Source organism: Indicator indicator, chromosome 1, assembly GCF_027791375.1.
Source record: "Indicator indicator isolate 239-I01 chromosome 1, UM_Iind_1.1, whole genome shotgun sequence".
NCBI classification, from domain to species: domain Eukaryota; kingdom Metazoa; phylum Chordata; class Aves; order Piciformes; family Indicatoridae; genus Indicator; species Indicator indicator.
This window is the reverse complement of record NC_072010.1, coordinates 94165973-94182869: the sequence shown is the minus strand read 5'-3', so window position 1 is coordinate 94182869 and position 16897 is coordinate 94165973. Positions and strand designations below refer to the sequence as shown.

The window sequence follows — 16897 nt, the reverse complement described above, 5'->3', positions numbered from 1 at the left end:
AGTGCTTTCAATGCTGTTGGCTTTGTTTGAGGGGCTACTTTCCTGGGTTTGGCCCATAGGAATGATTCAGTGGCATGAAAGCCAGCTACTGAGGCTTTTGGAAGCCAGAGCCGTAACCAGAGCACATTTTAAAGCCCATTCTGCCATCTGGTGCCCATCTCCATTCGTGCATTTAGACTCGGGAGACCATCGGCTCAATTCCATACTCCAAACAAAGCCCAGAGGCCACCAGCAGGTACCTGTTTTTTTTTCAGAATCAATGAGCAACTCTCAGTGGGTCCAGGGGTAGAAACCAGGGTGGTTTGCAAAACTGTCCACAAGGATTTGTGTTTTCAAACTCTTTCTTTTTTTTCCCTTTCTTAACCAGCTATGCCACAACCTTATCAAATATTGTAACTTGCAGGCCTTGCAAGTCAAATTCATGCAGTTCTTACATGGTATGATGAAAATTTGAGACCACTTTGAGGAGAATATCACAGGTTAACAGAAAGGTTAAAATAACTTATCTCAATAGCATGCTCCTTGGAGTTCTGGATTTTGCTTTCAGAAGCCCCTTTTCCTTTGTCAGCAACAAGTGGAGGTGGCAAAACAAAGTTTTTCTGCAGTTTTTCTGTCACCTGCCCTGGTGAAAGAACAACCAAGTGGAAACAACAACAAGACAACCTGGGGTATTTCCTCCAATGCATTCACACAGTCCTTTGGTTTCTGCTCACAACTGAGCCACTCCCTCCTACCAGGCTGTCAAAGGATGCTTTTTTTCCTCTCAATCAGGCTGTGACAAATCTCTCTTCTAGTGACTGTCTTATTTCAACCTTTCCAGTATGGATGGAGAAGAACTAGGCATGCCTTGTAAAACAGTGTTAGGACAAGGAGCAATGGGCACAATATGGAACACAGGGGGTTCCAATAAAACAGAAGGAAATAAGTTCTTCACTTTGAGGGTGGCGGAGCACTAGACTGGGCTGCCCAGAGACATTGTGGAGTCTTCATCTCTGGAGGCATTCTAAACTGACCTGGATGTATTCCTGTGTGATTTACTCTAGGTGATCCTAGAGGGTAGCAGGAGGGTTGTACTAGATGATTTTCTGAGGTCACTTCCAATCCTTACCGTTCTGTGAAAACCAGGAGCCCGTATGTCTGCTTTTGGGGAAGGGGGACAAGTGTCAAGAATAATGAAGTTCTGCTATGCTTTCCTGAAGCCTTTACCATTTTTCCTCATGTATGGTCTACCTTTTTTGTGCTAGGTGCCTTCTCCTCAAGATGGGCCAGGAGGGAAATAATCATAGAATCACAGAATTGTTGAGGTTGGAAAAGATGTTTAAGATCATCGAGTCCAACCATTATCTGGTGCTAAACCATGTCTCTCAGCACAACATCTCTTCATCTTTGAAACACCTCCAAGGATGGGGGTTCAACCACTTCCCTGGGGAGCTTGTTCCAGTGTTGGAGAATTCTTTCAGTCAAGGATCTTCTTCTAATATCCAACCTAAACCTTCCCTGGTGCAACTTGAGGCCATTTCCTCTTGGCCTATCACTTGTAACTAGGGAGAAGAGACCAACACCCACCTCACTAAAACCTTCTTTCAGGTAGTTGTAAAGAGCAAGAAGCCTCCTTGCCTCCAGCCTAAACAACCTCAGTTCCCTCAGCCACTCCTCACAAGACCTGTTCTCCAGACCCTTCACTAGCTTTCCTGTCCTTCTCTGGATCCCCTTCAGAACCTCGATGTCTTTCTTGTAGCAAGGGCCCTAAAACAATCCAGAACTCAAGGTGTGGCCTCACCAGTGCTGCGAAAAGGGGGACAATCACTTCCCTTGTCCTGCTGATCACACCATTCCTGATACAGGCCAGGATGCTGTTGGCCTTCTTGGCCACCTGGGCATATGCTGGCTCATCTTCAGCTGTCTGTCATTCAACACCCTCAGGTCTTTCTCTTCCAGCCACTCTGCCCCAAGGCTGGAATACTCATGAGGTTGTTGTGACCCAAGTGCAGGACCTGGCACCTGGCTTTGTTGAATCATCTCATATAATTGGTCTTAGGCCATGGATTCAGCCTGTCTGTGTCCCTCAGTAGAGCCATCCTACTACCCTCCAGCAGATCAACTCTTCTTACCAGTTTAGTGTCATCTGCAAAATTACTGAGGGCACACTCAATGCCCTCATCCACATCATTGATAAAGACATTAGACAGAAATAACAGAAACAACCTAGGAGGTGCCCTGTAGGAGCCAAAACATCTCCAATTTATCCATTTGTCTTTGTGTGTGTCTCAGAGCTGAAGGCCTCTGTGTCTTCCTCAGTCGTCTATCAGCACATACACTTCAGATACTCAGCACTCCTGCAATCGTATTTACCACACCTGGGAGCTCTCTCTCCATCCCTAACTCCTCCATCTCACTTTGTCCCATTTGCTTTCTATCAGGCCCAGCAGTAGGGTCACGACGAGCGCAGTGCTCTATGTAGGTTTGAGGCAAAGCACAACACTGATTATGGTGTGAAGGGGTTAGCCATGTATGCCATGTGGAATAGTACAGCAGCAACACTTTGTTAAGCATACAACTACTAGCGACATAATCGTGGATACATCTCATTGTGCTCTCACAACTTTCTCTGTTGGGAGATAAGGGGAAATTACAAGCTAATTACAAGCTGTTCTCCCCCTTCACCAAAGCAAGTAGGCTGGAGGTAAAGCCACCTCAGCTGGAGAGGAAACCAGAAGGAACCTAGTAGCTTGGTCTAGTGCAATGGAGTCTGTGAAGAGTACTGTCCAGTGCTTCCTGCTGGGCGGAAAGGAGAAGACTGGGACATTACTAAATATAAATAGCAGGGCGCTCTGTCACATTAAATACTTTACATGTTCACACCCTTGGCTGTACACAGCATGCAGGATGTTGGGGGCTTCTTTATTGTTCCCCACGACCGTGCTTTCCCCAAATGAAACCTTGTACCTTGCTTTTGTAGAGCTGGGAGTCCTGATGCACATGGTTACAGATCACAGAGTGGATAAAGAGGGGATATTATACATAGTGGGAAAGAGGAATATTATACATAAATGTAAAAGCAGAGTATAGTGGAGTTGCCCAGTGCCTCCCATAGTCAGCTGAGTTGCAGTCTGGCAGGAAAAGCTTACAGAGGCAAGGTGGCATGCAGACTTCTGCTTAAGCCCCACCAGAGGTGATCTTCACTTGTCCTTCTGAGATGTCCTGGTGCCAATAGAGTGACTATAAATTCAGTCCAAGGCTCCCCAGACACAGTCCTTCCTCTAGAGGCACAGGTATTACTGGTGCTAACAGTATGGTGTGGTAGGGCTGTGTCACAGAAGCGTGTCATTGTTGTCTTTCCCATTCAGAAGCAAGAGGTGAGCAAGTTCCTCCTGGGAGCTGCTTCTCACGATCTTCTTTTGTTAGGAATGTACTGTGTTCTCTGTGACAGAGCCACCTCCAGGACCTATAAAATTTCGGGAGTTAGCCGACGGCAGGGAAGGTTCTGCCTCAGGGCCTGGCACCTCTTCTTTGGTGTCTCCTACCACCGACTCCTGTGAACTGGTCTCTGGGCTGGAAGCTGCCTGGAAGTTGGGCTCAGTGCCGAGAGGCTCGTTATTCTGCAGTGGCAGCAGGGCTCGGTGCCGCATCAGGCTGTCGTCGCTGTTCTGGGCTTCCAGGGAGTTCCTGTGCTTGGCATTCCTGTTGGCCATGGCATTCTTCTGTGGCTCCTCAAAGCTCAGTGACAGAGTGACTGTGCCACTCCCAAAGCTGACCTTTTGCTTGCATCCACGCTGCTGCTGCCGCTGCCGCTCGGCAGAGGCTGGTAGAGGGAAAGGGTCCTCGTGGTTGCTCTTGCTGCTGATGGATGAGGAAGGCGTGGAGCCGGTGGAGCCCCCCAGGCTATTGGAACGTTTGCGGGACACATTGCTTCGTCTCAGGGTAGCCCTGGCAGCCACCTTGAAAGCGTGGGCAGCTGTGCTGCAGCGCACCTCCTCAATTGTGTTGCGGGAGGGCTTGAAGAGGATGATGTAGACTTTGTTGAAGAAGATGCAGGCCAGGAGGCCAAAGCTGGCAGCCAGTATTGCAATCACCTCCACAGCAGAGACAAACTTGCCATATGTACTGGCATAAGCAGGGATGAAGGAGATCCACACGATGAAGAATATCAGCATGCTGAAGGTGATGAACTTGGCCTCATTAAAATTCTCCGGCAGCTTTCGGGACTTGAAGGCAAAGAAGAAGCAAATGGCTGCCAGGAGGCAGGTGTAGCCAATGAGGAAGCCAAGGGCCATCAGGGAGCCTTCATGGCAGGTGATGAAGATAATCTCATCCTCCAGTTCATGGTTACGGTAGCTGGACGGCGGGGCCGTGTAGAGCCAAATCACACAGATAACAATCTGCACAAATGTGCACAAAAAGACCAGGAGGAACTGGAGGTTGAGGCCCCACCACTTTCGGTGGAGGCTGGTGGGGATCTTTGCCTCAAAGACAAGCAGGACACGGTTGGTTTTTACCAGGATGCAAGAGATACAGAGGACAAAACTGATGCCAAAAGCTGGCTGCCGCAGACGGCAAGTCCAGTTCTGGGGCTCACCAATGAAGAACAACGAGCTGGAGAAACAGCAGAGCAAGGAGAAGAGGAGGAGGTAGGACAGCTCTCTGTTTGTGGCCTTCACAATGGGTGTGTTGCGAAATTTGGTGAAGACTCCCAGGACAAAAGAAGTCAGGAAAATCCCCAGCACAGCAAAGAGAGTCAGAGCAATCCCAAAGGGCTCGGTCCAGGACAGAAACTCTATCTGCTTGGGGATGCAGGATGTGTGGTTCTCATTGGACCAGTAATCCTCAGGGCACTTGTCACAGGCACTTGCATCTGAAAGACAAGTGATGGGGAGAGGTTTGTCACAATAAGAAGCTGAAATGTAGGATGACATGTACAGCAACTATGCACCTGCCTTCACCTGAAATACATGGAGAGTTGCCTTTAGTGTCTGCAGGTTCCCAGAGTCATAGGCTGGTGTCTCGAAGGAGTTTTACACTGGAACAACCAGCTCCACATGGGCCTAGTTGCAGCTTAAAAAAAAGCCCTGCCCCTGCACTTGTGTTTCTGGAATTCATTTTGTAGCAATATTTTGCCAACTTTGATTGCTGTCAGCTGTTGTTACACAGACTCTGTCCTTCTCTTTCTTCTTTCTTCACTTTTATCATCTACTTCTGTCTGTCTTCACATCTGTCACACTTACATCATTTGCACCATGCATTACAGAGTAAATTAAAAATGTGCTTGCCCCGGAAGTGCTTTGAGAACTTATTTCATAGTCCACAGAGCTGAGTCTTAGCAGTGTTTAAATCGCTCTTCCCTGAAGGCAATCACTGCCCTTGACTCCCAGCACACTCTCATTTCATGTTGGAACATCAGGAGAACATGTGTCTTAGTGATATCACTCTCTCCACACCCAACACAGCATCCTTTGGTTCTTGCCAAGGGAAATCTGCTGTCTCCATCTCTTTCCTCTGCATGAACCTAGTGCCTGCTGGGATGGCAACATATGTCTCCAGTGGCTGCCACAATCAAAAGGCAAAGGACCTGCTGCTTCTGCTCTTCTTTCACCTAAATGGATCTTAGGCTCCACTGGGGAGGGTCATGACTCCCTTGATGGCAGTGGAAAGGGATTGAGAGCAGTGAGCTGGAAGTCATCACCTGCCTCAGCCTTCTGGATGTATTCAACTGATCATTTTTATCTTTCTTGTGCCTTTTATCTGAAGGCCAATTGCAAACCGCAGGCAAGGCAGAGCTAACTCCACAATCCCCTGGAATTTAACAGCTTCTACCACAGATAGGATAGAAGGAGCTGAAGCAGGGTAGAAGCAGCACTTAGCACTGCAACCTAAAGATGTGCTTTCACTGTTGTGAGCTGACTTAGCGACCACACTGTCACTAAAGGGAGCAAACCAGATCTCCCTCCTCTCCCAGGGCTGCTCATTCCTGTCCCCTCCCATGTGTTAAGACTAGAGGTCATACAGCTTCTCATTCTAGCTGGAAATTCAACCTGCCAAGAGTTTGTTTTCAGGATGACCAGAGACCTGATCCAGCTCACTCTGTGGAGCACCAACACTGCTCCCAGACAAAGGGTGGGTGCAAAGAGCTGGGAGAGAACATGACAGACTGTCTCCTTTGGTAGCATCAGTTTCTCATCTGGCTGAGACTGGTAGTAAAACTGCTCTCTACACTTATAAAGCTAGCAAGCACGGGAAATAATTGCTGTCAGCTGAAACAGGAGCAGAAAACTGTGGAGTCAGAACACAGTCACCCCATCAGCCCCACAAATTTCCCCAGTGCCAGCTTTCAAAATCCCATGAAAAATACCAAAAAAGACCCCTATTACACACCCTATTACACATGACCACATGTTTAATTTGAAAATGCTACTGCCAAGCCCCCTGTGGTGTTGCATGTTCATGCTAAAAAAATTCATTCCTATTTGATAGGAAGCAAATTGGACCATCCCAAAGGAGGACAACTGCTTCCCTCCTGGTATAGGAGATCCTGAGCATTCTGCAGTGTTGAGTTCTGAAAGGATTTACTTGTCTTCGTTAACTTGGGGAGACCCAACACTGAGGGAGCACTAATGGTGTTGGAAATACATAATTTTCCAGCCAGCTCTAAACTGAGGTCACCTTTTCCTTCCACTGCAGAACCCAAGTGGCTTGATCCAAGCTCCCATTGAAACCAATAAAAAAGATATCCACAGATATTTGATAAGAGACAGAGATTCTGGTGTCTTGTAGTTACAATGCTCCATAGAAGCTGTGGTTGGTGACCCCCAAAAAAGAAAATCTCTCTCTCTGCTCACAAAGTCAGGGATGGAATGGAATTTATTTCTTTATAAAGCATGAAATAAAACCCTGACAACATGAGGAAAAACAGACAGATAATTACAGAATTTAGGATTAGGGTAGGCAGTGTTGCCTTCTCCCAGGCTTTTGGAGAAACAAAAGCTATTGCTACAGTGTGACGGAGTTGGCTTCTGGGTGCCTGGGAGGCTTCTCTATGCAAGTCCTTTGGCGTGTTGTCTGGCCTAACTCAGGGCAGAAGGGACAACCAGGCTTAGCAGAAGGGACAACCAGGCTTGGCAGAAGGGACAACCAGGCTTAGCAGAAGGGACAACCGGGCTTGGCAGAAGGGACAACCAGGCTTGGCAGAAGGGACAACCGGGCTTAGCAGAAGGGACAACCAGGCTTAGCAGAAGGGACAACCAGGCTTGGCAGAAGGGACAACCGGGCTTGGCAGAAGGGACAACCAGGCTTGGCAGAAGGGACAACCGGGCTTAGCAGAAGGGACAACCAGGCTTGGCAGAAGGGACAACCAGGCTTGGCAGAAGGGACAACCGGGCTTGGCAGAAGGGACAACCAGGCTTGGCAGAAGGGACAACCAGGCTTGGCAGAAGGGACAACCAGGCTTAGCAGAAGGGACAACCAGGCTTGGCAGAAGGGACAACCGGGCTTAGCAGAAGGGACAACCAGGCTTAGCAGAAGGGACAACCAGGCTTAGCAGAAGGGACAACCAGGCTTGGCAGAAGGGACAACCGGGCTTAGCAGAAGGGACAACCAGGCTTGGCAGAAGGGACAACCAGGCTTGGCAGAAGGGACAACAGGGCTTAGCGGAAGACCTGAGGACTATAGCACTCAAATCCCATAAGCTTTGCAGAAGTCCCTCCAGACTTTTCTGTGAAGCTTCCTGGCAAAGCAACCAGAGCTCAGCACCTGCAGGGAAGCAGTTTCAGCAACAACTGCATGTGCTGCCCATAGGGCAGGCATGGTCCCCTGCAACCCCCAAAGCAGCTCCATATTTACCTGTTTCATCACTGTACTCCCCATCAGGGCAGTCCACACACTCAAAGCAGCAGGTGGGCTCCCCCTCAATAATGCCCTTCCTTGTGCCTGGGAGGCAATCCCTGCTGCAGTTGGAGAAAGGCACCTGCAAGGAAAGAGCCCAAGGAGGGTTAATGCCTGAGGGTGGCAATGCCAGGCATGAGCTTAGAGGTCTTTTTCAACCCTAATGATTCTTTAATTCTATGGTTGAGTGGTGATCTGATAGTGCTGGGTTAATGACTGGACTTGATGATCTTGGAGGTCTTTTCCAACTTTAATGATTCTGTGATTCTATTCTGTGTTGCCTTTCTACTGCAAGACCTTTGGCTTCCCCCAAGGGTGGTGTTCTTTGATTAGCATGCTGGATGCAGACCCTCAGAGGCTCACGTCTTCCCTCCACAGAACAGACACATGTTCCACAATTAGTCTTTCCTCAACCCACTGCATTTGTATTTGGTTGAAAGAACACATCAAGGGATAGCAGGGAATATCAGCTGATCTTAGTAATCTCTGCTGTGTTGTGGGCACTGCAAACTGGTATGTGACCCACAATACACATGCCAGAGAACAGTCATTAGATGCTTGGGAAAAAAAAGACAGTAAGTCACTACTGGTAGGAATTTGAGTCAACCATGGACATGGGGCCTTCACTACAAGAAAGACATTGAAGTCCTGGAGTGGGTCCAGAGAAAGGCAACAAAGCTGGTGAAGGTTCTGGAGAACAGGCCTTGTGATGAGCAGCTGGGTTAACTGGGGTTGTTTAGTCTCGAGAAAATGAGGCTGAGGGGAGACCTCACCCTCTACAACTCCCTGAAAGAAGGCTGGAGCCAGCTGGCAGTCAGTCTCTTCTCCTTAGGAACCAGTGAAAGGACAAGATAAAATGACCTCTCTCAAACTGTGGAACTGGCTCCCCAGGGAGATAGTTGAATCCCCATCCCTGGAGGTGTTTTGAAGAGGCAAAGATGTGGTGCTGAGGGACATGGTTTAGCACCAGACTTGGTAGACTTAGAGAATGGTTGGATTTAATGATCTTTAAAGTCTTTTCTAACAAAAATGATTCTATGAGTCTAGCATTTTGTGGCTTGAGTATTCATCTGCAGCTGGGAGCAGTCATTTGCCTGTCACTCTGAAGCACAGCTGAAGCACACTTTGGCAATGCCTTTCCTAAACTCTTAATCAGGATTGCATGATTAATTGGATGAACAGGTATCCAGGGCAAATCCCAGGAGCTTCCCACTTGAAGAACTCTTTCCTGTTAACACCTACTTCTTGGGACAGTCTTTCAGCAGGTAGTACAGCCACCAGGAGGACTTGATGACACCAGACTGTCTCTTCCTAGGTTCCCACTGATGATTTTGAACAAGGCTGAATGAAAGACCCAAGTGAAGTCACACACTTCTGCCCCATTATCTACTAAGTTGCTTTAGCTTCCAAGGAGGAAAATTTAATTGGTTTGGCATGATTGCATCTTGCCAAATTCATGCTGGCTTTTTCTTATCATTTTATTATCCTCCAAGTGTTTATAAACTGTGTAATTTATTTTTCTTTTATCAAGTCTTTTCTGTTACTGAAGCTCAGCTCAGTTATCTGCAATTCCCTTGGCTCCTTCATCTGCTTTTAAAAACAGGTATTATGATTATCCTTCTCTAATCCTTCGGGGCATCACCCATCCTCTGCATGTCTCCAAGATCAATTGCTAGTACTACAATTGCTTTGGCTATCTTCTTAAGTATTCTGTGGGGAATTTCATCAAGTTCTGCCAAAATGAATCTATCTTACCTATTCTTTAACTTGTTCTTTTGCAGTTCTGGCCAATGATGAAGTTGCTGTGTTGATTTTCACTGCACTTAATCTCTTTTTTAAGTATGACAGAAGCACAAAAGGCTTCAGTGAGTGAAGTCATTGAGCAAAGACTTTTGTGTGGAAGAAATTCAAACTCCATAAACTAAAAAAAAGGCTGCAGCAGACAGAGATCACAACCTTCTTCACTAGCTCACAATTTACATGCCCTAACAAGACACTCAGCAACATCAAGTCATGCTTCTAACAGTTTAGGACAGAGATAAATATTGAACTGTTGGAGGAATTTAGACCAAGAGAACAAAACTACTCAGTTTAAGTAAAAATCCAATAAAATCCTAACTGTTGGGAAATGTGCCAGTGGAGTTTTCAGTGGTCAGAAGGAGGGGTTAGAATATCAGGGGTTTTAATTCCACTTGTTTGGTTTTTTCTGCTCAGAAACTCCAGCTTGGCTTAGAGAAGCCTGAACTCAGTATTTTTGTGGCAATGTGCTCTAAGTAGAATCACAGAATTGTTTTGGTTGGAAAAGACCTTTAAGATCATTGAGTCCAACCATTCCCTAACTCTACCAAGTCTGGTACTAAAGCACCACATCTCTACATCTCTGAAACACCTCCATGGACAGGGATTCAACCATCTCCCTGGGGAGCCGGTTCCAGCATTTGAGAACTCTTTCAGGGAAGAAGTTTCTTCTAATAGTCAACCTAAAGCTTCCCTGGTGCAGCCTGAGGACATTTTCTCTCATCCTATCACTTGTTACTAGGCAGAAGAGAACAACACCCACCTTGCACCTTTCAGGGATTTGTAGAAGGTGTGAAGATCTCCCCTCAGCCTCCTTTTCCCCAGGGTAAACAATGTCAATCCCCTCAGTTGCTCCTCACCAGACCTGTTCTCCAGACCCTTCACCAGCTTCATTGCCTTTCTCTGGACCTCCTACAGCACCTCAATGTCTTTCTTGTAGTGAGGGCCCCAAAACTGAACCCAGGACTCAAGGTATGGTCTCACCAGTGCTGAGCACAGGGGCATATCTTCCCTGATCCTGCTGGTCACACTATTCCTGATAGAGGCCAGGATGCTCTTGACCTTCTTGGCCACCTGGGCATACTGCTGCCTCATATTCAGCTGGCTTTTCATCAACACCCCTGGGTCTTTCTCTTTCCATCCTCTCTGTCTTAATCCTGGAAAGTTCATGGGGTTGTTGTGACCCAAGTGCAGGACCCAGAACCTGGCCTTGTTGAATCTCATACAACTGGCCTCAGCTCATTGATCCAGCCTGCCCACATCCCTCTGCAGAACCTTCCTACATTCAAGCAAATCAACACTCTCTCCCAGCTTAGAGTCATCTGCAGATTTACTGAGAGTGCACTCAATCCCCTTCTCCAGATCATTGATGAGAAATGACCCCAATTCTGGTCTCCAGGGAGATCACTTGTGACTGGCCCCCAGTTGGATTTAATTCCATTCCCCACCACTCTTTGGGCCTGGCCATCCAGACAGTTTATACCCAAGCCATAAGCATGAGCAACCAGTTTCTCCAGGAGGATGCTGTGGGAGACAGCATCAAAACTGACAAACCTCCAGAGAGCTCTGTGTTTAAGTGGTAAGTGCAGCAGGGGTCCTGTCATAAAGGTGAGGATTAACTGATGGTGTGAACGTATCAGGGAAGTGTTCCTGCTCCAGAAGCAGTTACCTGATCTGTCACGCACCTGGAAGTGCATTGTTTGTTGATTAGTCAGGTGCTGATTTAACTTATCTAACCATGGCAGCAGAGACCTGGCAGCAACACTTCTAAGCTAATGCTCCCTGTGTCAGCCTCCAGGCCACAAGCTAGAAGCCTGCTTAGTATCCACTCCTGGAGTAGGGATTTATGTCTAGGTTGGGGTGGACTGCTGCTGGCTAAGATGGCAGCTCAGCTGGTTCTTGGCTGGAGATCTCTGTACCACATTCCCATCACACTGGGGAGGTGCAGCCCTGGCTACTAGTGACAATGCAGTTATGCTGAGAAGATCTAACATGTGCAAGAAAGTGGAGAAGGACTTAGGCCTGACTAAAGTTGATGGCTACATCACGTACTTTTGAGACTGCACAAGCATCTGCTGGTAAATTTAAAAAACAGTCAGCAGGTACTGGCATCTCTCATGCTTTGAGAACCATGTCCAAGTTTATCTGGGCAGACCGACAGGGCTTGCTGTGTTCATTTTACAAGGCAAGGTTGTGAGGAATGCTGTGGGCACTTGGAAGGCAAAGCCAGTAGAAAGAGTTGCAAATCTAACTAAGAGCAGGCAGAGATATTTCTAACACAGATACTGGTTGGAGAAGAGATGATTGTTTTCAGCTGTGAAACTATTGAGCTCAGGAAGGCTTGATTTAGTCAACAACCCAGCATGGGTAATGAATTTTCATGTGGAAATAGCACTGCAAAATTCCAAGCTATGCTTGGGCCAGAAAAAAGGGCATTATTTAAACTATTAATACTCCAGCTCACCAAATGTGTAGGAGGGGAGAAGCAGCTGTCTGTTATTGTCCAGAAATGTGCGAAGACTATGTGTGTGAAGGACTATGGCACAGACCATGTAGACAGCAAGAGGAACGGATCTTTTTGTGAGTCAGGGAGCCACAATACAAGAAATGTGCAGGGTGAGTTCAAATTTAAGTTTGCAGAGACTTGGGAAACATTGTTGTGAGGATTTAAGCACTTACCTCCTTAGAGAATCCACTCCACAGGATCTTGTTTTCATTGATAAAGAGCCTCTCCCCTTTCTTGGCATAAACGTTGTAGTGCCCAACCTCTTCAAAGACAACTGAGCCATCCTCCGGAGAGAGATGCCAATTGATGATTGAGTAATTCCCTACCAGGTCCCCAAACTCATCAAAATCTACTTGCTCCCCCATGTTATTGGTGAAATTTAAGTGCCGCAAATGCTTGAGAACCTAGAGAGACACAGAGAGAGAGAGAGAGAGGTACCATGAACGCCTGAGTGTCACAACCCTACCACAGCACACAACTGCTTTGGGGATAGAACTGGAAACAATCACTTTACTACGGTCCTGAAACTCTTAAAAATCAATCAATCACAGCAGTGCCAGGCTTTCAGCAACACCACACAGAATCACACAGAATCACAGAATGGTAGGGGTTGGAAATGACCTCTGAAGGTAGAGCAGGATGACATAAATTACCCAGAAACACATCCAGGTGGGTTTGGAACGCGAGAAACTGAGTCTTCTCTGGGCAACCAATGAAGTAGTTCCATCACCCACGCATCCCTCTCACCCTGCTCTTGCAACCACTCTACATAAATGCTCTCACAGTGTCACAGTATGTTAGAGGTTGGAAGGGACCTCCAGAGATCATTGAGTCCAACCCCCCTGCCAAACCAGGATCACCTAGGGTAGTCTTCTCAGGAATGCATCCAGGCAGGTTTTGAATGTGTCCAGAGAAGACTCCACAACCTCTCTGGACAGCCTGTTCCAGTGCTCTGTCACCCTCACTGTAAAGAAATTTCTCCTCATGTTGAAGTGAAATCATCTATTTTCAAGGTTGTACCCATTGTTTCTGGTCTCATTATGACGCACCACTGAAAAGAGCTTGCCCCCCCCACTTGACACCCACCCCTCAGATCCCCTCTCAGTCATCTCTTATCAAGACTAAATAGCCCCAGCTCAGACTCTCTTCATAGGGAAGGTGCTCAAGCCCCCTGTTGATCCTTGTGGCTCTCTGTTGCATCTCTCCAGCAGGTCTCTGTCTTTCTTGAACTGGGGAGCCCAAAACTGGACACAGTATTCCAGGTGTGGTCTCACCAGGGCAGAGCAGAGAGGTAGAAGAACTTCCCTAGACCTGCTGGACACACCTCTCTTGATGCAGCCCAGGATACCATTGACCCTCTTGGCCACAAGAGCACATTGCTGTCCCATGGAAGACTTGCTGTCCACTAGGACTCCAAGGTCTTTCTCTGTGGAGCTGCTTTCCAGCAGGGCAGCCCTTAACCTGTACTGGTGCCTGTTGTTATTCCTTCATAAATGGAGGACCCTGCACTTGTCCTTATTGAACTTCATGAGGTTTGCCTGCACCTAGCTCTCCAGTCTGTCCAGATCTCACTGGATGGCTGTACAGCCTGATGAGGTGTTGGCCACACCCCCAGTTTTGGTACTCTCAATGCCCTCATCCAGGTCATTGATAAAGATATTGAACAAAACTGGACCCAGTATTGATCCCTGGAGAGCACCACTGGCCACAGGCCTCCAAGTTGACTCCGTGCCACAGATGACAACCCTCTGAACTCTGTTGTTGAGCCAGTGTTCAATCCACCTCACAGACCAACTGCCTATGCCACATTTGTTGAGCTTTTCTATTAGGATGTTATGAGAGACAGTATTAAAAGCCTTACTGAAGCCAAGTCATTCCTGAATGATCAATCAGTCAGAAACAAGAATGCTTGACTTTTTATTGAAGAAAACCAAGCCCAGTGCACTTCAGTAAAAAACAACAAATCAAGCTCACTTGCTACATGGCAGGCCTGAAGACTTCATACCACTTTTTTTGTGTTTTTTTTTGGTCTCCTGGTTGCATAGTCTCAAGTAACTGTAGTGTGGCCATCCCCACATATTTACTCCTGTCATTTTCACCTCATGCCTTAAACTGTCCCATGCTGTGGACAAGAGCAGTTAATCCTAGGGACAACTGTAGCTGAAAAATTTGCGACCTAGATAGCCTGACAGGTAGAACAAAGAAACTGCAGCATGAACAGCTGGAGGTGTTAAAAAAAAAAAAAAAAGTGTAGATGTGGCACTTGGGGATATGGTCTAGTAGGCATGGTGGTGTTGGGTAGATGGTTGGACTTATCTTAGAGGTCTTTTCCAACCTTAGTGATAGAAAGCCTATACTGGCAGCTGTCATCCACATCATGTTTTTCTTAAAAGGTTAGTTGCTGGTTTATGCACTTATCAGATTTTTTTCCCCCCTTCATTTAATGGATGTTCTTACTTTCTCTGTAGACCTCATCTGTGGCAACCTGAGGTGACTCTGAGGGCACCTGGCTGTCATCTGGCCTTAGACCACTGTGATGTAGTTCCTGCTGTGGTTCTAGCTTGTAACTCCAGTCCTCTCTTTCTGACCTGTTAGTGCCTAAACACAGAACCCTGGATGCAAAATGTAAGAAACAAACTTAAATCAATTTGTCTGAGCAGGCAGAGCCTTCCTCACCCCACAGATGCAGAACAGACAATACAGTTTTGATGAAGCCTTTTCACCAGGAAACACAGGGACAGAGGGACAGAGTCCCTTCATTAATTCCTGTCAGTTTTGCTCAGTTGCCTCATTTTTCTCAGCAGGATCCTCCTATCAAGCTAAAATTCCCAGAGCTACAGAGATAGCCTCCTCTCACTGGCTCTATCAACACCAGCCTGAGAGAGTCTAGAAGAACCACTGTAGAATTATGCATGACGAGGCCATTGATACCTTGGCAAATTTATGGAATGTTAATGGAAGTACATAAAAATATCACCACAGTATCCAGGCTTTGAATAATGGCTGAGAGGGCAGAGGCAGGATTTTTTTCTTCCTCATCCCTGCTGGCCCTCCTCAGTAGACCAGCTCCCCTTTGAGGTATGCAGCTGAAACCATCTCACTGAAGAGCCAGGGCCTGTCCCTGGAAGACCTCACCCTCTGATGGGCATAGCCGTGGCGAGCCGGGGCATAGGCTGCTGTAGGGAAGAAAAGACAAGACTGTTCCCTTCTCCTCCCCCTCATCCATGAGGGTCACCCAATAAGATCCCACTTGCCCAGCTGTCATGGGTTGAGTTGAATAGGCTGCAGATATTCAATACCATGCTTCAAAATGAAAGTGCTGGCTGGAGCAAAGTATCATGGGGCTTGAAGTTCAGATTGTAACATGAGAGGCTTCCTGTTCCAGCTGCTGCTTCTGGTTTCTGGTTTGGGGTGTTGGTCTTTGCCACTGGGCAGGCTGTATGTTGTGTGTGGAGGTCGCTAGCTTCTGCTGCTGCTTCTGCACTTTGCTGTGCTTTTCTGCGAATAGGCTCAGGTAATTGTGCATTGCATCATCTCAGTAAATTCCTTATCTCAACCCAGAGGGCTTTTTTGTGTTACTTACCCTCCTATCTGTGTGGGGGGAAGAGGGGCTTGTGAGAGTGGACTGTGTTGACCCAGGACAGCAGCTCATTGAATTACAAAATCACAGAATTGTTTTGTTTGGAAAAGGCCTTTAAGATCATCAAATCCACAAATCATCTCACTCTACCATGTCTGGTGCTAAACTATATTCCACAGCACCACATCTCTGTGTCTTTGTAACACCTTCAGGGATGAGGATGCAACCACCCCACTGGAGACACTGTTACAGTGTTTAATAACTCTTTTCAGCTCCACCAGGGAATAGTGAGAACAAAGCAGAAGCAGCTCTGATGTCAGAGTGGGTGACTTGGGTTTTGCAGATCCACAGTGATGTTTGTATGGGGTCAGCGCCCGTTGGCCTCATCTGCAGTGAAGCTGCAATCTTGGAGGTGTTAGTAGGAACCTTGTCCATCAGCAGCATAAGTGCCAAGCATGGAACTCAAGTTGCTCTGCAGGCTCTAGCACCTACCACAGGGTGCCACTTGCGGCTTTGATGTCCAGAGTGACTGGAATTATGTTGGGCTGAATGCCAGGTTTTTCCTCACTCCAGTTCTGCAGAACAACACTAGGATATCCTGACTGGATATCACTGCTGACCTGGCTGTTATCTGTATAGGCAGGAGATACAGACCTTGCACTTTGATTACAGATACTACATGTATTAGGAAACAAACTTGAGAGAGCAGTATTGAAGATTCTTCAGCTCAAGTCCTGCCTGTCCTAGTCTTACAGTTAGTGAGATGAATGGTGGAGAAACTTATGGATTCCCTAGATGCAATTATTTTGGGTTTAATTTCATAACATTCATCTCACCAAATCTGTTCCTTTGTCTTATCTCCTGACATAAGGCTTCTTAGAAAGCAATATGTAGCCCTGGTAACAGTGGCTTTTTGTAGGATTAGTTTAGCAGCATGTGTCCCCCCAGTCATGCACACACTACACCTCAGGGTTCAGGTTACAAACCCTTTCCTGTGTGAACAGGTATCTCTCTCAGGTGAGAACATATCTGCCCAAAAGCACTGGTCTGCAGCTAATGTTGTCTTTCCCTAGGCACAGAACAGCAGCTTCTGTTACACAGCCATATCTGGAGATCCAGAGAGTACGAGTGTTATCAGT

The 16897-nt window shown here is 47.1% G+C and overlaps 1 protein-coding gene across 1 annotated transcript in view; it reads right to left on the bottom strand.

Moving 5' to 3' along the window:
• Window positions 1-3401: 3401 nt before the first annotated feature.
• Window positions 3402-16897, bottom strand: part of CASR (calcium sensing receptor) — a 46032-nt gene continuing 32536 nt past the window's right edge. Inside the window, exons 4-6 of the mRNA XM_054384580.1 lie at window positions 12352-12582; window positions 7834-7957; window positions 3402-4852 (exon numbers count right to left, since the gene is read on the bottom strand). Coding sequence (XP_054240555.1) covers window positions 3402-4852; window positions 7834-7957; window positions 12352-12582 — 1806 coding nt within the window. The remainder of the gene's footprint in view (window positions 4853-7833; window positions 7958-12351; window positions 12583-16897) is intronic.